This window comes from Scyliorhinus torazame, chromosome 16 (genome assembly GCF_047496885.1).
Source record: "Scyliorhinus torazame isolate Kashiwa2021f chromosome 16, sScyTor2.1, whole genome shotgun sequence".
Taxonomy (NCBI): Eukaryota; Metazoa; Chordata; class Chondrichthyes; order Carcharhiniformes; family Scyliorhinidae; genus Scyliorhinus; species Scyliorhinus torazame.
The window spans coordinates 59,839,358-59,861,515 of record NC_092722.1 but is presented as its reverse complement, the minus strand read 5'-3'; the positions used below and the strand labels follow the sequence as shown (position 1 = coordinate 59,861,515).

Sequence of the window (22,158 nt, the reverse complement as noted above, 5' to 3'; positions counted from 1 at the left end):
GGGAAGTAACATTCATGCTGCACAAGTGCCATGCAATGAACACCTCCATCAAGAGAGAATCCAACCACCTGCCCTTGACATTCAATGGCATTACCATCACTGAATCCTCCACTAACATCCTGGGTGCTGCCATTGACCAAAAACTGAACCAGCTATATAAACACTGTGGCGACAAGAGGTCCGATCTTGGGAATTCTGCAGGTAAAAACTCACTTCCTGACTCCCCAAAACCAGTCCACCACCTACAAGGTATGAGTCAGGAGTGTGATAGAATACTCTCCCCTTGGCTGATGAGTGCAGCTCCAACAACACAGGATGCTCAGCACCATTCAAGACAAAGCAACCCACTTGTCTGGCACCCCTCACTGATGCACGATACTGGAGATCTGTGCGGACCATCTTCAAGATGCACTGAGGCAAGTTGCCAAGGCTCTTTCGAAGGCACCTTCCAAACCCACAACTTCTACCATCTAGAAGGACAACAGCAGCAGGCTCATAAGAACTCTGCCACCTGCGAGTTCCCCTCCAAGTCACTCAACATCCTGACTTGGAAATTTATGTCTGTTCCTTCACTGCCATTGGGTCAAAATCCTGGAACCCCCTCCCTAACAGCACTGTGGGTGTACCTACACCACATGAACTGCAGCGGTTCAAGGCGGCAGCTCACTGCCACCTTCTCAAGGGCAATTAGGGCTGGACAATAAAAGTGCTGGCCGAGACAGAGACGCCCACATCCCATGAAATGTGCAAGAGAGGAGGACAATCTAATCAAAAATCGCAGAATTGTTAAGGCACAGGAGATGACCATTTGGCCCATTGATTGAACAATGATGGGAATAGCCCAGCCCTGGGAAACTGGGAACTAACGCCTCTCCATACTGGCAAGGGTGAGCTCAAATTCCAAAACTGTTTCCGCACAGTGGGGAAGTCCTGAACAATAAACACGGGAGCAACCAATAAAGAATTAAAGGGGCATTTCTTCAGGCAGAAATTGGGGAGAATGCACTGCTACAGGGGCTAGTTGTGTTAGATAGTCTTCCTATAACTTGTACATAATAAGGATCTATAACAATAAAGCCTGTTTGCCCAGGCATGGCTTACCCTACAACAGGTACAACTATAATCACCGATTGCCAAACTCTTTCAGCAAATCTAAATTTCAGAGAAAGTCCCCATTTAGCTGAGCCAACTTCAGTTTTTCCCAGCACATCTGCCTTTTATTTTCCCCTGATTGTTTATTTTATTACGGTACAGTTTCACTTGATTTCAAGCCACATTTCGGGTCAAGGATTTTGCTGTCAAAAGGTAGATCTGATTAAAGAATATTCCGAAATCAAAGGATTAGCTGCATGGGAAGGAAATTATCGATAGCAAAAAGGCATAAAGTTAGCCTCACTGTCATGGTTTAAAAAAAAAGACATATTCATGTCCAACATTGAATTTTATGATCAGGGTTTCCATATATTTCTCCAATCTGCACAACTCTTGTGATTATCTGCTATGCAAGTGTATATTTAAGCACTACAGCTGCTGGAGACCTTAAGGGGCTTAAACATAACGAAAAACAAAAGCCCTTCTTTTTTTTTTGACATTTTGCTCTCCGCAATCTCCATATCACATACAGCTCAGAATGGAGCCTCCTCAATCCAAGTGGCAGCTTGTCCAAGTTGGCAGTCCTCCTGCCTTGGAGTCAAAGGTTTGTGGTCAAAAGCCACAACTGAACAAAGCTTCAGGCTGGAGATTATTATAGTATTGAGAGAGAGGGACAGTGCTGGAGTTTATTACAGTGTCGAGGGAGAGGGACAGTGCTGGAGTTTATTACAGTGTCGAGGGAGAGGGACAGTGCAGGGGTTTATTACAGTGCCGAGGGAGAGGGACAGTGCTGGAGTTTATTACAGTGCCGAGGGAGAGGGACAGTGCTGAGGTTTATTACAGTGTCGAGAGAGAGGGACAGTGCTGGGGTTTATTACAGTGTCGAGGGAGAGGGACAGTGCAGGAGTTTATTAGAGTGTCAAGAGAGAGGGACAGTGCAGGGGTGCCGAGGGAGAGGGACAGTGCTGGAGTTTATTACAGTGCCGAGGGAGAGGGACAGTGCTGAGGTTTATTACAGTGTCGAGAGAGAGGGACAGTCCAGGAGTTTTTTTTTACAGTGTTGAGTAAGAGGGACGGTGCTGGAGTTTATTACAGTGTCGATGGAGAGGGACTGTGCTGGAATTTATTACAGTGTCGAGAGGGAGAGACAGTGCAAGAGTTTATTACAGTGTCGAGGGAGAGGGACAGTGCTGGGGTTTATTACAGTGTTAGGGAGAGGGACAGTGCTGAGGGTTATTACAGTGTCGAGAGAGAGGGACAGTCCAGGAGTTTTTTTTACAGTGTTGAACAACAAAGAACAAAGAAGAAAGAAATGTACAGCACAGGAACAGGCCCTTCGGCCCTCCAAGCCCGTGCCGACCATGCTGCCCCACTAAACTACAATCTTCTACACTTCCTGGGTCCGTATCCTTCTATTCCCATCCTATTCATATATTTGTCAAGATGCCCCTTAAATGTCCCTATCGTCCCTGCTTCCACTACCTCCTCCGGTAGCGAGTTCCAGGCACCCACTACCCTCTGCGTAAAAAAAAAAACTTGCCTCGTACATCTACTCTAAACCTTGCCCCTCTCACCTTAAACCTATGCCCCCTAGTAATTGACCCCTCTACCCTGGGGAAAAGCCTCTGACTATCCACTCTGTCTATGCCCCTCATAATTTTGTATACCTCTATCAGGTCTCCCCTCAACCTCTTTCGTTCCAGTGAGAACAAACCAAGTTTATTCAATCGCTCCTCATAGCTAATGCCCTCCATACCAGGCAACATTCTGGTAAATCTCTTCTGCACCCTCTCTAAAGCCTCCACATCCTTCTGGTAGTGTGGCGACCAGAATTGAACACTATACTCCAAGTGTGGCCTAACTAAGGTTCTATACAGCTGCAACATGACTTGCCAATTCTTATACTCAATGCCCCGGCCAATGAAGGCAAGCATGCCGTATGCCTTCTTGACTACCTTCTCCACCTGTGTTGCCCCTTTCAATGACCTGTGGACCTGTACTCCTAGATCTCTTTGACTTTCAATACTCTTGAGGGTTCTACCATTCACTGTATATTCCCTACCTGCATTAGACCTTCCAAAATGCATTAAGTTGAGTAAGAGGGACTGTGCTGGAATTTATTACAGTGTCGAGAGAGAGGGACAGTGCAGGGGTTTATTACAGTGCCGAGGGAGAGGGACAGTGCTGGAGTTTATTACAGTGTTAGGGAGATGGACAGTGCTGACGTTTATTAGTGTCGAGAGAGAGGGACAGTCCAGGAGTTTTTTTACAGTGTTGAGTAAGAGGGACGGTGCTGGGGTTTATTACAGTGTCGACGGAGAGGGACTGTGCTGGAATGTATTACAGTGTCGAGAGGGAGAGACAGTGCAGGAGTTTATTACAGTGTCGAGGGAGAGGGAACAGTGCTGGGGTTTAATACAGTGTTGAGGGAGAGGGACAGTCCAGGAGTTTATTACCATGTCGAGGGAGAGGGACAGTGCTGGAGTTTATTACAGTTGCGGAGAGGGACAGTGTTGTGGTTAATTTCTGTGTTAGGGAGAGGGACATTGCTGGTGTTTATTACAGTGCCGATGGAGGGGAACATTGCTGGGGTGTATTACAGTACCAAGGGAGAGGGACAGTATTGGAGTTTCTTAATGTGTTAGGGAGAGGGACAGTGCTGGTGTTTATTACATAGTTAGGGACAGGGACATTGCTGGTGTTTATTACAGTGTTAGGGAGAGGGACATTGCTGGGGTTTATTAAAGTGTCGAGGGAGAGGGACAGTATTGGAGTTTCTTAATGTGTTAGGGAGGGGGACATTGCTGGTGTTTATTTCAGTGTTAGGAAGAGGGACAGTGCTGGGGTTTATGTCAGTGTCAAGGGAGAGGGACAGTGCTGGGGTTTATTACTGTGTAGAGGGGAAGGGACAGTGCTGGAGTTTATTACAGTGTCGAGGGAGAGGGACAGGGCTGGGGTTTATTACAGTGTTAAGGATAGGGACAGTGCTGGGGTTTATTACAGTGTCGAGGGAGAGAGACAGTGCTGGGGTTTATTACAGTGTTCGGGAGAGGGACAGTGCTGGGGTTTATTACAGTGTTAAGGATAGGGACAGTGCTGGGGTTTATTACAGTGTCGAGGGAGAGAGACAGTGCTGGAGTTTATTACAGTGCCGAGGGAGAGGGACAGTGCTGGAGTTTATTACAGTGCCGAGGGAGAGGGACAGTGCTGGGGTTTATTACAGTGTCGAGGGAGAGGGACAGTGCTGGGGTTTATTACAGTGTCGAGGGAGAGGGACAGTGCTGGGGTTTATTACAGTGTTAGGGATAGGGACAGTGTTGGGGTTTATTACAGTGTTAGGGATAGGGACAGTGCTGGGGTTTATTACAGTGCTGTGGAACAGGGACAGTGCTGGAGTTTATTACAGTGCCGAGGGAGAGGGACAGTGCTGAGGTTTATTAGTGTCGAGGGAGAGAGACTGTGCTTGAGTTTATTACAGTGTTAGGGATAGGGACAGTGCTGGGGTTTATTACAGTGCTGTGGAACAGGGACAGTGCTGGAGTTTATTACAGTGCCGAGGGAGAGGGACAGTGCTGGGGTTTATTACACTGTCGAAGGAGAGGGACAGTGCTGGGGTTTATTACACTGTCGAGGGAGAGGGACAGTGCTGGGGTTTATTAAACTGTCGATGGAGAGGGACAGTGCTGGGGTTTATTACAGTGCCGAGGGAGAGGGACAGTGCTGGGATTTATTTCAGTGTTAGGGACAGTGCTGGGGTTTATTGCAGTGTTCGGGAGAGGGACAGTGCTGGGGTTTATTACAGTGTCGAGGGAGAGGGACAGTGCTGGAGTTTATTACAGTGCCGAGGGAGAGGGACAGTGCTGGGGTTTATTTCAGTGTTAGGGACAGTGCTGGGGTTTATTGCAGTGTTCGGGAAAGGGACAGTGCTGGGGTTTATTACAGTGTCGAGGGAGAGGGACTGTGCTGGTGTTTATCACAATGTTAGGGAGAGGGACAGTGCTGGGGTATATTACAGTGTTGGGGCAGGGACAGTGCTGGGGTTTATTACAGTGTTCGGGAGAGGGACAGTGCTGGGGTTTATTACAGTGTCGAGGGAGAAGGACAGTGTTGGGGTTTATTACAGTGTCGAGGGAGAGGGACAGTGCTGCGGTTTATTACAGTGTCAAGGGAGAGGGACAGTGCTGGGGTTTATTACAGTGGGGAGGGAGAGGGACAGTGCAGGGGTTTTTTACAGTGCCAAGGGAGAAGGACAGTGCTGGGGATTATTACAGTGTCGAGGGAGAGGGACAGTGCTGGGGATTATTACAGTGTCAGGGAGTGCAGCAGCATTGGAGTTTGGTATCTGTGACAATCTGGACCCGGCAGCAGAGACAGGTTACATAGAATTTACAGTTCCAGAGGCCATTTGGCCCATCGAGTCTGCACCGACTCTTGAAAAGAGCACCCTACCCAAGTCCACACCTCCACCCTATCCCCATAACCCAGTAACCCCACCCAGCACTATGGGCAATTTTGGACACTAAGGGAAATTTAGCATGGCCAATCCACCTAACCTGCACATCTTTGGACTGTGGGAGGAAACCGGAGCACCTGGAGGAAACCCACGCAGACACGGGGAGAACGTGCAGACTCCGCACAGACAGTGTCTTCCCACCACTCCCCATATGATCCCGACACATAACTATATCATCGGTCCTTCATCGTACCTGGATCAAAATACAAGGTCCTCAAGGTTCAAGAAGTGCCATCTTCTCAAGGACAACAAGTGTTGGTTGGCCTTGCCAGTGACACTTACACCTCATTAAAATTTACGCGGCTCTTCTGGTCTGAATTTTAGCACCAATTCATAACTTTATTCAACATTTCATCGGATCCAACACAACAACTCTTGTTGTCCAATCAACTGTCTACATTTAATTTTAAAGAAAGAAAGAGCTTCCATACAGTTCTATGTTCCAAATCATTGCAGCCACAGGGCAGTGTAACCACTTATCATGGTGTCTGAAAGTTCACCACAAACTCCCAGACAATACACACGGGCACACACACTTAACTGAAGCCCGAACACGCCTGGCCAGGTGACAGGATTCTTGAATTCAGTTTCCCGAGCCCTTGACTATCGTGTTTCTTTAGGCATTGCAGCTTTCCTTTCAGGCAAACCCTATCCTTCCTCTGATCTCAGAGCTATGGAATGCCTGGGGACACACTGCCTGGGTTTACAAAGCACAGCGAAGGGCAGAGCTGTTTTCGCCCTCGCAGTGCTGTGCTGATGCAACGGCCACGCAGAGCAAAATCTGACGCCCCCCCCCACCCAAGATTCCACCGGGGGGGGGGTGCAGGAGTTCCGATTGTCTGGTGTAATTTTAGTGCTATGGTCACAGGTTTCATCCAGCAGGAAAACACTAACAGAATTTACAGGAAAAAGTGCGCACAGTTACAAACGAGGAACAATTAGCTGAACACAGACTTGAAGCAAGCTCAATTCCTAAGCATATAATAATATTCTTCAAAATCATTCACAAAGGCTGCGCTATAATTAGCTTCCACTGTTTACCTGCAGTTAGAAGATTTAAAACCAAGATTGCAGACAATAAAACATTAAAGGCAATCTCGTGTCTGCATTGGAAGGGAGTCAGGTTAATGCAATGGTGGGAGATCAGGCAAATGTTCTTACGCACAGAGGTTGTTATATAAGACATCGGAGCAGAATTAGGCCACTTGACCCATCAGGTCTGCTCCGCCATTCAATCACGGCTGATATTTTCTCATCCCCATTCTCCTGCGTTACAGTCCAGGATGCGCAGCCTGAAGGAAAGGTGGAGGCACGCGTGATGGGCTGAATGGCCTCCACTAAGATTCTGTAAATCGAGCATCAATTCCCAACTAAATATTTGGAATATTGCACACAATTCTGGTCGCCACACTACCAGAAGGATGTGGAGGCTTTGGAGAGGGTACAGAGGAGGTTTACCAGGATGTTGCCTGGTCTGGAGGCTGTTAGCTACACGGAGAGGCTGAATAGAATTGGATTATTTGCATTAGTATGACAGAGGTTGAGGGGGTGACCTGATAGAGGTTTACAAGATTATGAGGGGATGGGCAAGCACTCTTTCCCAGGGTGGAGGGGTCAGTTACCAGGCATAGGTTTAAGGTCCGTGGGGCAAAGGAGACGTGCGAGGCAGGTTTTTACGCAGAGAGTGAGGAGTGTGTGGGACGCGTTGCCAGGGTAGGTTGTGGAAGCAGATACAATAACGGTGTTCAAAAGGCATCTTGACAAACACATGGGTAGGATTGGTATAAAGGGATACGACACATGGAAGTGCTGAGGGTTTTGGCAAAGGTTGGTATTATGACCGGTACAGGCTTGGAGGGCCGAAGGGCCTGTCCCTGTGCTGTATTGTTCTTTGTTCAAAATGCAAGGCGATACCGACGTACGAATTAAGAGTAAGGAGTAGGCCATTCAGCCCCTTGAGCCTGTACTCAATAAGATCACAGCTGATCTGACTGTTGCCTCATCCACCCCCGATAACCTATATAAAATATCACAAGATCTCTCTTGGCAAACCAGCCAACGAGGCACTCCCCGGGTCTATTTCTCCCAGAGTCTTCACAGCAGCAGTTGGTGCTGGACACAGTCCCACAGGAAGCTCACTCAAAAGGCCATGGTCCCAGCCAGACGCTTCCAAGGTGTTGGCAGCCTGTTTGTCGTTTGAATATTTTACCTTTAATACAAATATTTGAGCTGTTGATTAATCAAAAAGCTTGCCTTCAAAGTAGCAGATTATTGATCAGCTGTAACTCGACGGCAATGATAAGTGTGTTTACCCGCCTCCAATAATCTAATCTCCCAGCTGTCTCCAACCGCTGGAGCAATGCGGGGTTTGCTCATGTTAAGATGAAATCACCATTTTTCACTCCTTCATGAAAAGCCCAGCTGAGGTCCAGATAAACCACAGACAGGCAGCCAGCACACAGGCTCTCTCCTATTCTCTGCTTTGAATCCCTGCTGCAACACAACAGCAACCCAATGACAGATTTATAGGCTTCACAGCAAATCTTGAAAATTTAATCTCCTGTTGCAAAACGTGACTAAAATAAGACCCGTGCCAAACAATATTTGAATAAGCGTTTCAAGGCACTGAACCATTTTATGGACTGATCAATCCTCTTGTGCCAACCATACCTGGTGGCAGTCCACACAGATTCAGCTGCCAAGCCCACTAATGTTTCCCCAGCGTTAATACAAGCTTAGCCGTGGCACAAAGTGCTCAGGATCCCAGGAACACCTATTCACAGAACAGGTGCAGCACAGAAAGAGGCCATTTGGTTCATCGTGTCTGCACTGGCTCTCCGAATGAGCAGTCTACCTAATGTCCCGCCTTCTCCCCATAACATCGCGCGTTCACCCTTTGCAGATAATGATCCAAGTCCCTCTTGAATGTTTCGATTGAACCTGCCCCCACGACTCGCAGATGGTGCACTCCAGTCTTAATCACTGACTGATGTGAGACATTTCTCATGGGTGGGATTTTCCACGCCCCTTCACTCCCCCGTCCCCAACAACATATTTTACGGTGGTGGACGTGGCCTGCTCTTGGTGGGATCTTCTGGTCCCATTGATGTCAACCAGGTTTCTCCTTGTACGCAGCCTCCACCGCCAGGAAACCCATGGCAGCATTTCGCCACCATCGGGAATGGTCAGAAAATTCCAGTGCATGTTTCCATTGATGCTTTTGCCAATTACCTTAAATCTCCGCCCACTCATTCTCGATCCTTCTGCCAGTGGGAACAGTTTGTCCCTATCTACGCTGTCCAGACCCCTCATTATTTTGAACACCTCTAGCCAATCTCTTCTTCTCCAAGGAAAATAGTCCCAACTTCTCCAAACTTTCTAATTAAAGTTGCTCATTCCCTGGAGCCGTGCGTGTGACTTTTTTCTGTTGAGCAAGATATAGGGCGGGATTTTCCACCCCCACGCCGTCGTGAACGCCGTCGAGGTTCACGACGGTGCGGAACGGCCCCGACCGATTCAGGCCCTGACAATGGGCCAGTATCCGGGCCGCGTCATCTACCCGCGCCAGGCCTTGTCGCCCGCGTAAAAGCGGCGCCGCATAGATGACGCGGCCGGTGCCGCATAACGGACGTCATCCGCGCATGCGCGGGTTGGCCGGCGCCAACCCGCACATGCGTGGTTGCCACCCTGTCCAAATCCGCCCCGCAAGAAGATGGGGGACAGATCTTGAAGGCCGCGGAAGGAAGGAGGTCCTCCTTCAGAGAGGACGGCCCGACGATCAGTGGGCACCGATCGCGGGCACCCCACATTGCCGGTGAACCCCGGTGCAGGATCCCCCCTCGCCCGCCCAAAGGCCGCCCCCCCAGCGTTCACGCACCGCCCACGACTGCAGCGACCAGGTGTGGACGGCGCCGGGGGGAACCCGCCGTTTTGGCCTGGCCGCTCGGCCCATCCGGGCTTCAGAATAGCGGGGGTGCGGGAGAATCACCATTTTGGGTGTCTCCGGCGATTCTCCGGCCTGCGAAACTCGACCGGGCCGTTCCCGCCGCTTGGGAGAATCATGGGAGGGTGTCGGACCGGCGTCCCTGGAAATTTTGGCGGCCCAGGTGATTCTCCCAACCGGTGTGGGAGTGGAGAATCGCGCCCATAAGGTGGGATCCTGTATAATCACTAATGTCTTCATTTAGCTATCCCTGATTCCCTGCAAAAATGGTCCCATCCCAGTTCTATTGGGAGTGAGAGCTCGCCAATGCAAGTGAATTTTACTGTTGAGCATGGAAAAAGTATCTGCAGATAGCGTGAATCTCCGGAATGAAAACTTTTGCTTGTCATGGAAATACACACTGGCCAGTCAGACATTGCGTGTGCGAGCAGATCAGCCATGTGGGGGTTTAACCAAATGATGAAACCGGCTCGAGGGGGCGGCCTGCCAGCCAAAGCCGGCTCGAGGGGCTGCCGGGAACACTCCTGTACATGCGCGAACGGGCCCACAATTACAAGGGCAGCTTTGTGCAGGAAATTTATCCTTTCTAAAAATACTGCATCGATGCAAAGAAGGTTCAGTTACAGCAATTTTTTTTAAGAACTTGCTGTTAACACAATGTCAAAGGCCCGTCGCAATGCTTTCTAAGACTTGACTGGAATGACACCTGCCGCCACCCCTCCTGAAGATGGACGTGCTGAGGTTCTCATCAGTATCTCATCCATGAGACCATTCAAGTAGGAGCCACAGCAAGGCATTGCGCCCAAAGAGGGTGGATCAATGCTGCCCTTACCTCACATCCCTGCGCACATACTTTCTAATAGGTTCGACTGCCGCCAAACTCCTACCCCCTCCCCATGCCCTGCCCCCAGCCTAGGGCAAAGCCAGCACAACAGAAACCAATTGACACAATACAGACCAAGAGTCAAATCTTCAACATGTGCATTCTGTAAAGCACAACACCAGACAAGGCAGAGCAATTAAACCGGGCGAGCACCTCAGGCACTTGGTTTTCTGAAAGGAACAATACATTCCCCTTGATGCAAGTTAAAGATAATGACATTTCTGTGATTCTTGTACTGAATTAACATGCACACGAGTCACAGTTGTTTTGTAATCTAATTTTCATCTCTTTCTTGCTATTTTTTCAAACTCTTTGTCTTTTATTACCATATCGTCTCAAATCAAGAGTGTGGACTTTGGATTACTATCAAAAGACTGACATTCGGTCAGTCACTGTGATTAGCCATTCCTATTGTTCCCTTGCCTATCTCAGCGAGAAGATAATCTTATAGATCTCTGAACTCTCACTAAATCCTGTTTACCCATCGCCCCCAAGCTCGCCGACGTACCCCGTTCCCGGCTGACAGGTGTCCCCATTCTAAAATTCTCATCCTGGTTTGCAAATCCCTTCTCATCTTCATCCTTCCCTTTATCTGTAACTTTCTCTCACCCCTTTCTCTGTAACTTTCTCCAACCCCAAGTTCTGATCTCTCCTCCAATTCTGGCTTCTTCTGCATCCTGGATTTTAATCACTCTTACCTACCCCTGACGGCCATGCCTTCAGCTGCCTGGTTGTGAAATTCCCTCCCTGAACCTCTCCACCTCTCACATACTCCTGGGAACATACCTCTTTGATCAAGCTTTTGGTCACCAATCCTAACATCACCTCAGCTGACATGCTTTGATGTCAATGTTGATCCTGTGGAGCACCTCACCATGTTTTACCACACGACCAATGATATAGAAATGGAAGTTATTTTGTCTGCTGGAGGCTACACTCAGGTGGATACAGTAGGTGGCTCACACACCTCTAGATAACCAGGTAAAACATGGTTAGGGTTGCCAACCCTCCAGGATTGGCTTGGAGTCTCCAGGAACTGAAGATCAATCGCCAGGATACTGCAGAGGGCATCCCTGAAGGAAAATCATTGGGATGATAAAAATATAGTTTCTATTTTCTTTGAACATTTCTCTTCACCAGGTTTTAAAATATGGAAACTAGGGGAGAAAAGGCCGTTTGTCTCACAGTCAAGAATCATCCAATTGGGTAATGAATCTTTTTGCTTTCCAATTGGTGTAGGAAGGCCGTGTGTCACTAGGATGGACGTTTGGCCGACTAATGGCTGGCGGGTGGGGGCAAATCATGTGATGAAACCTCCAGGAATCCATTTAATCACAATTGGCATTGGTAAATATGACAGCAAAGCAGTCAGTATATCTTGTGCTGCAGAGAGTTATGGCATGGTTGTGGGTTTTACCATAGGGCTAAGACAATGACAATAGCGGCCATCTCTTAATGTGGCAATGGATACATCAGAAGTGTCGGACAAGTTTATTAAAGTTGAGTTATGAAGGGATTCCAAGATGAACATTAGGAGAGTTAGGTTTAACATAACAAAAGGCAACCGCCTTTATACTGAGGTCAGCTTGAAGGTTTGCAATATTCAAGAGGTAAGCAGCATTTCAAAAGGTGGAAGTAAGTAAGCTGCCTTGAGACAGAGGCTGACTGGAGTTTGGGGGAGATGGTGACCTAGTCATAATGTCACAGAGCTAATGATCCGGAGGCCCTGGTTAATCCTGCCTCCGCAGCAGCTGGTGGAATTTGAATTCAATCAATAAAATCTGGAATACAAAGCAAGTAACGAGCACGATGATCTTGAATCTACATCAATTACCGTAAAAACCCATCTGATTTACTATTGCATTTTAGGGAAGGAAATCTGCCATCCTCAGCCGGTCTAGCCTACATGTGACTCCAGACCCACAGCAATGCGGCTGACTCTTAACTACCGCTCTGAAATGGCCTAGAAAGCCATTCAGTTCAAGTTTAATTAGGGATGGGCAACAAATGCTGGCCCAGTCAGCGACGCCCACATCCCATGAAATAACAAATATTTTAAAACCTCAGCGTCAGAGAGGGCAGGAAGATTGCACACAATATACTTCAATGCAAGGGAAGGGAATCGCTAGCGAGTCTCTGATGATGAGCCGGAGGAAGTTCTGATTCACCAGAACTTGGCGGTGGACAATGATTTAAGTGTGAGGGCTGTCGAGGGACAGCCCTCACAGGTGGTGGTGGTGGTGAGGTAATGTTCAGCACAGAGATCAAACCGGATAATAATAATTGTTATTATAATAATAACCTTTATTATTGTCACAAGTAGGCTTACATTAACAGTGCAATGAAGTTACTGTGAAAAGCCCCCAGTCGCCATATTCCGGCTCCTGTTCGGGTACACAGAGGGAGAATTCAGAATGTCCAAATTATCTAACAGCACGTCTTTCGAGACTTGTGGGAGGAAACCAGAGCACCCGGAGGAAACCCACGCAGACACAGGCGGAACGTGCAGACTCCACACATTGGAAGATTCCATCAAGAGGCAGCACAACACAGATACTGAGAGTCATGCTGCAGTTACCACTTCATAGAACCATGGAAATACTACAGTACAGAAGGCCATTTGGCCCATCAGGTCTGCACCGACCCTCTGAAAGAGCACCCTACTTAAGCCCATGCCCCACCCTATCCATGTAACTGCACGACCCCACCAAACCTTTTGGGGGGGCATTAAGGGACAGTTAGCCAGACATGGCTAATTCACCTCACTTGCACATCTCTGGACTGTGGGACAAAACCAGAGCACCCAAAGGAAACTCACACAGGCACGGGGAGAAACTGCAAACTCCACACAGCCAGAGACCGAGGCTGGAATTGAACCCAGGTCTCTGGCGCTGAGAGGCAGCATTGTCGACCACTGTGCCACCCACTTGCACTGACCAGCACTGCCATAGAACGATCATTCCTGCAAATGAATCTGAACATATACAACAGGAGGACCATTGCCAACATTAACAGGAGCAGGAAACTGGCCACTGATCAGACACCATTACAGGCCAGCCTGAATTTCCTTTTTAACTAAGCCAATGTAGAGGAGAATGGGTGTATGACTGGAGCCTCAAATCCAATCCATGGCCCACCCAGTTTCCAACAGGGGGCATTGGATTCCATTCAGCATCACAGATCCATCGTCACTCCTCATTCTCCCGCACTCCTCTTCACACCCGAGGGACAGAGGAACCAAACACAGACCCCGTGACACCACCCCCAGAGACCTGTCAACGTCAGCACAGAGCCGGGTTCAAACTTGCACCCCTCCTGCCCTGGAGGACTGATCGCACTTAACCAGCACAGCTATCTGGGGAGAGTCAAGAGGAGCATGTGGACTGGTTTCAAACTCTACTTCAGAATTAAGTCTAGGGTTTTTTCAGCATTGGTCGTGTAATAAAGAGGCAGTGTAATGGAGCTGCAACTTTGCCAAGAACTGATTTAACATGGTTCGCACCATTTCCAGGGATCACCCTGGGTTTTAGACAAATTTTCACAAAGCTTCAATTCACAACAGTCAGAACAACTGTACTTGGATCATTTGCCTGGATTTTCAGATTTCTAAAATGTGACTGGAAGTAGGTCCCAGGTCCTGTGAATCGACTTAGTATCTGCTCTAGCAACGGGGGGGGGGGGGGCAAACGTTATTATAGCTTGACATTGCAATTCAGCAGGCAGAGCTAAATCAGACAAGTGAGAAGATTCAGAAACAGGCTCGAAGCTTCGGTCTACTTTCTCCCCACAGTTAGCTACTTTCATTGGGGGGGGGGGGGGGGGATCAAAGTGCATCCAACTGGGCTGATAAAGCAGGAGCTGAGCTGAGTGCAAGGGCGATACCTAGTCTGTAACCTGCTGAGGGACACCAGGGTTGTAACACAGTGAGTGGCTTGAGGGCCCCCTGAAGGGAGCATAAATCTTGCAATATCCGAACACATTTTCCAAACCAAAATTCGCCGTTCAGAAATGAATTTGATAGTGTCAGAGTTTTACAAGTCTTTTTTTGTTTAAATTACAATCATCTTTTCAAGCCACAAACAAGACGTCCAACCATCGTACTTAATGCAAATAAAAAGGTAATGCCAGGGACAGACTGATTTAGAAGAAACTCTATGAATAGGTTTTGAAACATAGCAAGAGTTCCAGACTGGATAAAATTAGCCTTTAGCTGCTTGCTGGTGGCACTTTTACACAAATATACTCAAGGTACCCTTTGGTATGGTACAATCTCAAAGTCCCCCTCCACCCCACCCCCAGTTTAAAGTGACCCCGGCTGGGCTGCAGATTTTCCACAACTTTTCAAAAAGTTTTCGAAAACTTTTAGCTTTGATGGGTTGAGGTTACTTTGAGAGTTCGCCCTCCCTTCACCACGTAAACGGGTCTCAAAATCTCCAGAGAAATGCAAGAAGAAGCGGGCGGGGGAAGAAAGTTGGGACACTTGTACTCACACAGGAGAGGAAAAGAATTTGGATGAGGAGACGCCAGTGGAGCAGCGAAACTTTTCTCCGGCCCATTTCTCTTCAGTCTTCTCCCTTTCTTTCTCTCTCTCCCAACCCAAACTCCTCACAGAAATCTCCCGCTGATCGGCCGCTGGGGCTGGGAGAAGAAAGTGATTCAAAAGTCCTTGAGCGGAGCTGTCCCGTCTCTGCCTCTTGCTCCAACTTTGCACAAAGTTCTCCTCCCCTCTCCCTCGCCCTCTCCACCCCTCTCACTGAACTTCTCCTCACAATTCCGAGCTTCACTCTCTCCTCAAGCCCAGCCCCACACAAAACTCTACATGGATTCCCAGGAATGGATCCGCTCGCCTCGCCTTCCCAAACTCCCCGGACTGGATTTTACAGGAACCGGAGTTCACTTCCCCCAACCCCCCCTTCTCTCTCTCTCCCAAATCCATGAGTCTCACTGTTCCCAACAACTTTCCAACCTCATAATGGTTTCTCTTCCTATTTGTCAGCTTTTCTTTTTGGAAGATTGCTACAGTGCAGAAGGAGGCCATTCAGCCCATCGAGTCTGCACCGACCCTCTGAAAGAGCACCCAACCTAGGGTCAGGCCCCACCCTATCCACTTAACCCAGTAATCCCATCTAACCTTTTGGACACTAAGGGACAATTTAGCATAGCCAATCCACCTAACCTGTACGTCTTTGGACTGTGGGAGGTAACCGGAGTACCCAGAGGAAACCCACACAGACACTGGGAGAAAGTGCAAATTCCACACAGACAGTTACCCAGGGCCAGAATTTAACCTGGGTCCCTGATGCTGTGAGGCAGTAGTGCCACCCACAAAATGGGCAAAAGGAGGAAGTGTCTCAATGGGTAGCTTTCCCACCATGCCCCCAGAGTTAAGTGACAAGTTCCACTTGGCAGCCAGACTTGAGCGCCTAATTCACAGGGTGAGTGCCATGGTGCCAGAGGCACCTGCTTTCAGGGAAGAATTTAAACTGAGGTCCCATTTGTCTTGTTTAGGTGGGCACGAAAGATCCCACATTGTCATCCCAGTAAAGAAGAGAATCCATAGAATCCCTACAATGCAGAAGGAAGCTATTCGGCTCATTGAGTCTGCACCGAACCTCAGAAAGAGCACTCTACCCAGGCCCTCATCCCGCCCTATCCCCATAACCCCACCGAACTTGCACATCTTTGGGCTGTGGGAGGAAACTGGAGCACTCTGAGGACTTGCAATCAAGGAGCACTTTTCATGACCTCCAGGCATCACAATGCACTTCCTGGCTAACACAGAACCTTTTGAAGTGCAGGCACTATTGTAGGTTGATTGTCAGCCGCTGAATCCTCTCCATTGGCAGGTGGTAAGAGTGGGAGAGTTTCCTGGTTGGTCATACTGCACAAGGCAATATAAACATTGACCAATCCAATGCATGTTTTTGGTTGCCAATGGCTTCTTAGAGCATGGTACTAAAAGGAGGAGTGACTGTTATAATCTTGGAAAAGTGACAACCAATTTGTGCACAGCAAGAACCTCGAAACATCATACCTGATGATATTTTTTTGTGTCATTGATTGTGGGATAAATTTTGGCCAGGATGTTGGGAATAACTCTCCTGCTCTTCTTCAAAATAGTGTCATGGTATTTATTTTCCATCCACCTGAGAGGATGGACAGGGCCCCAGTTTAATATCCCATCCAAAGGACCGTACCTCTGACAGTGTACTGCACCGGAGTGTCAGACTTGATTATTGTGTTCAAGACCTTGAATTGGAATTGAACCCAGAACCTCCCTTAAAGGCAAGAGTGCTACCAACTGAGTCATGGCAGCTACTCACTTTTTATCAATGTGAATCCCCCAAACAGCACTAAGTCATATGTACAATAGCCAGTCGAAGGGCTGACAAGTGGCAAACAACATTCGCACCATACACGTGCCAGGCACTGACCACCTCACAAGAGAGAATCTAACCATAGCTCATGACGTTCAATGGCATTACCAACACCGAATCCTCCATCATCGACATTCCATGTGTCACCAAGACCAGAAACTGAACTGGACTGGCCATAAAAATAGTGAAGATATAAGAGCAAATCAAAGGCTAGGAATCTTGCAGCGGGTAACTCGCTTTCTGACTCCCAAGGGTTGTCCATCATCTACAAAGCACAAGTCAGGAATGTGAGAGAATACCCTCCATTTGCCTCCATAGGTGCAGCTCCAACAACGCTTATAAAAGCTTTCCACATGAGACTTCCGGTGATGGCGTGTAAAAGCAGATCGCATGAAACGTGGCTCCTGCCAGGGTCCCAGTATTTTGGTACCTTTTGCCCGTTTTGTTCGGGGGATTTTGGGTTCTGACCCAGTATGTTGGTTAGGAGAATGGAAAGGCGACGGAAAGCCTCAGTGAAAAAGGCCACGGGAAAGAAATCCCCAGCTGGTAGCCCAACAAAGGAATCTAGGGGAGAAAACATGGCGGAGACGGCTACACCCATCATGTTCGAGACGCTGGCGGGGGTGACGCTGCAGGAGTTGGAGAAGTTTGGCAGGCTGATGGATGGTCAATTTGAGCGACAAGGGAAGGAGATTAAAGAGTCATTCAAAGCCACCATCGAGGAGGTGTTGGGCCCGATATAGGAGGAGCTGGACAAGATGGTAAAAGCTGTGAAGGAGCAAGAGGAGACACTGAAGGGTTGGAGGAGGTCTTGTCGAGGCCTTGTTGGAAGCTGAAATGCTGCTCATGGCGGCCAGGAATAAGGGCCTGAAGGCCAAGATTGAAGATCTGGTGAACATGTCGAGCTACGTGAATCTCAGAGTGGTAGGCTTGTTGGAGGTAGTGCAGCGCCCAAGACCAACCGAGTATTTTTCAGAAATGTCCTCTCGATTGGTGGGAGGGGGTGAAGTGTTCTCTGTTCCAGAATTGGCGCACCGGGCTCTGCGGCAGAAGCCATAGCCGAGCGAGCTGCCATGGGTGGTGATCGTCTGATTTCACAGTCAACCAGAGGAAGGAGCAGATCCTGGAGTGGGCCAAGAAGAATGGGCACATTGATTGGGGCGGGCGCAAGGTATGCATCTACCAAGACATTGGTGAAGGACATTGATGAAGGTGGTACTATAAAACAAGGGTGTGCACTTCGGGGTGGTGTAACCAGCGAGACTGAGAGTCACGCTGGATTCAAAGGATCACTAATTTGACATGCCAGAGCAGGCTGAGACCTTCATCAAGGACAAAGGACTGGTTCGAGGAGGGCTAGTGGGATTTTTTGTATGTAAAAGTTGGGCAGGGGGCTGTAAATATTAGTGTGTTATGTTTTTGCTCTTCGTTTTCTTGAGGCCAGGGTCATGTAGGCTGATAAAGCGGGGCGATTAATATGGCGGCATGGTGGCACAGTGGTTAGTACTGCTGCCTCTTAGCACCAGGGACCTGGGTCCAATTCCGGCCTCGGGTGACTGCCTCTGTGGAGTTTGCACTTTCTCCCCATGTCTGCGTGGATTTCCTCTGGGTGCTCCAGTTTCCTCCCACAGTCCAAAGATGTACATCTTAAGTGGTTTGGCTGTGATAAATAGCCCTTTAGGGTCCAAAAGATTAGGTGGGGTTACGGGGATCGGGTCAGGCGTGGGCCTAGATAGGATGGTTTTTCCAAGGGTCGGTGCAGACTTGATGGGCTGAATGGCTTCCATCTGTATTGTAGAAATTCTATGATTCCATCATCAACGCTGTTGGGGGGAGCCTGCTGTGAACTAATTGGCTGTCATGTTTCCGTACATTTCAAAAGTACTTCATTGGCCATAAAGCACTTTGACATATCCAGAGGATTTGAGTATAGAAATAGGGATGTTTTAATGCAAGTGTATAAGGCATTGGTGAGGCCACACCTGGGGTATTGTGTGCAGTTTTGGTGTCCTTATCTAAAAAAGGATTTTCTTGCGATGCAGGGAGTCCAGTAAAAGTTTACCAGGCTGATTCCTGGGATGGCGGGACTGCCATATGAGGAGAGACTAAGTCAGTTAGGATTATATTCATTGGAGTTTAGAAGAGGAAAAGGGATCTCATAGTATGCCAATAGACCTTTATATAATCCGCGTCCTGCCCATGGCGATCTTGTGGCGGGAGAGGCGGAAGAATCCAGTCTGGTGTCTTTAACATACGTAGAGCAATACATGGAAAATAGAAGCAGGAGTAGGCCATTCGACCCTTCAAACCTGCTCCGCCATTCATTATGTTATTGGCTGATCATCAAATTCAATAACTTAGAAAATTCTAACAGGATTAGACCAGGTAGATTCAGAAAGAATGTTCCCGATGGTGGGGGAGTCCAGAACTAGGGCTCGTAGTTTGAGGATAAGGGGTAAACCTTTTAGGACTGAGGTGAGGAGAAATTTCTTCACTGAGTGGTGAATCTTTGGAATTCACTACCACAGAAAATAGCTGGGGCCAAAACGTTGTGTAATTTCAGGAAGGAATTAGATATAGATCTTGGGGCTAAAAGGGAGGGTTATGGGGGAAGGCAGGATCACGGTTTTGAATTTGATGATCAGCCAATAACATAATGAATGGTGGAGCAGGTTTGAAGGGCCGAATGACCTACTCCTGCTTCTATTCACTTGCACATCTTTCAGTTTGATCTACTGTATCCTCTGCTCACAATGTGGTCTCCTCTACATTGGGGAGACTAAACGCAAACTGGGTGACTGCTTTGCAGAATACTTCAATTTTGTCCACAGTCATGACCCTGACCTCCCAGTTGCTTGCCATTTCAAATCACCATCTTGCTCACATGCTTACATGCCCGCCCTTGGTACTTTTACACCCTTCTGGGCTCTACATTGAGTTTATTTATTTATATTTTTCTTAATTATTTTCCAATTAAGGGGCAATTTAGTATGGTCAATTCACCTACCCTGCACATCTTTTTGTGGGGGTGAGACCCACGTAGACACAGGGAGAAGAACTCCACATGGACAGTGACCCGGGGCCTGGATCGAACCCGGCTCCTCGACACCGTGAGGCAGCAGTGCTAACTACTGCACCACCGTTCCGTCCTCTCAGCATTGAGTTTAACCTTAATCTCTTTCCACCATTTTTGATTTCCCACCATCATCATTCCCAACCGTGCCCCCGACCCCTAAGTGCCTTTGTATCTATATGTTGCTCTCATATTTTTGTTTTCAATTTGAAACTGACCCTTTTTCTGCCGTTGACATATTCTGCTATTTGCACTCATAGAACATAGAGTGCAGAAGGAGGCCATTCGGCCCATCGAGTGTGCCCGACCCACTTAAGCCCTCACTTCCACCCTATCCCCGTAACCCAATGACCCCTCCTAACCCCTCCTTCAGACATTACTGACCCACTATTAACACCTGCTTTAGTCTTTAATACTATCATTATGACTCCTTTGGTCTTGTGTTCCTTGAGATCTTTGTCATTTATTCTCCCCTGCCCTCTAACCTTGTTCCACTTGCCCCTGCCCTCTTCATCAAAAGCGTGAAGTGGTGCAAAATGTAGAGTGTGCACCACCAAGATGTTGGACCTGGAGCTGCTCTCATTCACCTACTCGTGGCCAGTTACAAGCAGGCATTATTGGATTCCTAGTGTTAGGGGACCTGCTTGTTTTCCCTTTGGAGAAATGGTTCTTGTCTTGGAGAAGTTGGGGTGAGAAGAAAAGAGTTTGAGGGGAAGAAAATAAAATTGTTGAAAGGTTCTCCTTTCCAAGGACACTGAAAAACCAGGGAAACCAATTCCCTCACATATTAAGGTCTAAGACACAAGAATACTAAAGAACAGTTTGGGGAATAATGGGAATATTGACTTAACGTTTGATCTTTAACATGATACCATTCCTTTTATTAAACCTCCTTAAAGTGGGCAGCACGATGGCGTAGTGGGTTAGCACTGCTGCCTCACGGCGCTGAGGTCCCAGATTCGATCCTGGCTCTAGGTCTCGAAGTAAGCTGGAGGGTCCCACACACACATGGGCATTACCCTACACACCACCTAGTGAGGACACCCCGCTATGGGGTCCCTGAGGGCCCCACTCTTCAGGCACCCCCATACTCCCTTGCCGGCCACCCCACTCCAGGACCCCCACTGTTCACTCCCTCAACCGCCAAGAGACCCCCCTGTATCCCCCCATTTTTCATACCCCACTCCAACCTCCTTTCATGGACATGGCCCCCGCAATGCCCTGACCCTTGGCAGTGCCACCCTGGCACTTGGACATCCTGCACTGCTACCCTGGGAATGCTCCTGTGGTGCCCGCGTTCCAGGGGGAGGGTCAGGGGGCCACCCTGTCCAACCCTGATCACCCATGGGCCTTCAATTGCCTGGGAGACCCCCTCGGTGCCATTCGGCTGTTCCACGTTTGCGTGGGTCAGTACTGAATGGCGCTTGGCTGTAGACCGCCAGTACGTACGCTTAAGTAGGTTTAAAACCTACTTAAGCACGCGCGGCTTGGTCCCACCCATTGTGGTCTGGTCATGCCATCTCGTGGGACTTGGGTCGATCTGCGAGGCATCGTGGCTGCTGGGAAGCCCGCGGGAGACTTCACCTGGCATCTACCTGCCACGCAGCGCTCCCAGGCGGGCGCGCGTGGCAGGTAGATCGCAGCCATTATAAAACCTGATTAATAGCAGTTGATGACAACATATTTATTGGTGAACTATATATATATATTAATTAAGAGGCAATTTAGCATGGCTAATCCACCTAAGCTGCACTTCGTTGGGCTGTGGGGGTGAGACCCACGCAGACATGGGGAGAATGTGCAAACTCCAATTGGTGAACTATATTGAGAAACATATTCAAAATGCAACAACCAAGAGTCAGTGCTGGAGAGAACCCCTTCGTAAGGTAATGGATCTTGGCTATAAAATCTTGTGCTGAATCTCGAGACCACTCTCAGAATAGTTAGAAGTTTTAAACCACAGCAGTGATTCAGTCATTGAGCTGAAAACTAACTTAGTGATTGGCAATCCAAGTCAGCTTGGTGGTAACAGATACCCCGTTCTGAGGATTACAAATGACCCACAGTTCGAGACCAACCCTGCGTTTTGATGGAAAACCCTAGTTGTTGAAGTAACCAGCCACTCTCCTTAAGTCTACAACTGTGAAAGGAAGAATCATTTTTACTTTTTTTTGCAATAAGGGCTTCAGATATCATTCATTTTAAATGTTCTTGTAATCGAGAGACAGAGTTGTAATTAATCATGAAGAGACACCATGAATACTTGTAAGCCACACT

The 22,158-nt window shown here is 48.3% G+C and overlaps 1 protein-coding gene across 7 annotated transcripts in view; it reads right to left on the bottom strand.

Annotated features, from left to right (window-relative positions):
• The window catches only part of hspg2 (heparan sulfate proteoglycan 2), a 644,821-nt gene extending 629,638 nt beyond the window's left edge, over positions 1–15,183 (bottom strand). For 5 of the 7 annotated variants that reach the window (XM_072478558.1, XM_072478559.1, XM_072478561.1 and 2 more), the window contains exon 1: positions 14,922–15,182. In XM_072478558.1, the coding sequence (XP_072334659.1) occupies positions 14,922–14,987 (66 nt within the window). In that variant the 5' untranslated portion in view covers positions 14,988–15,182. Of the gene's footprint in view, positions 1–14,921 lie in introns of all 7 variants that reach the window. The other 2 variants (XM_072478556.1, XM_072478557.1) reach the window with 1 other exon arrangement.
• Between the last annotated feature and the right edge of the window lie 6,975 nt (positions 15,184–22,158).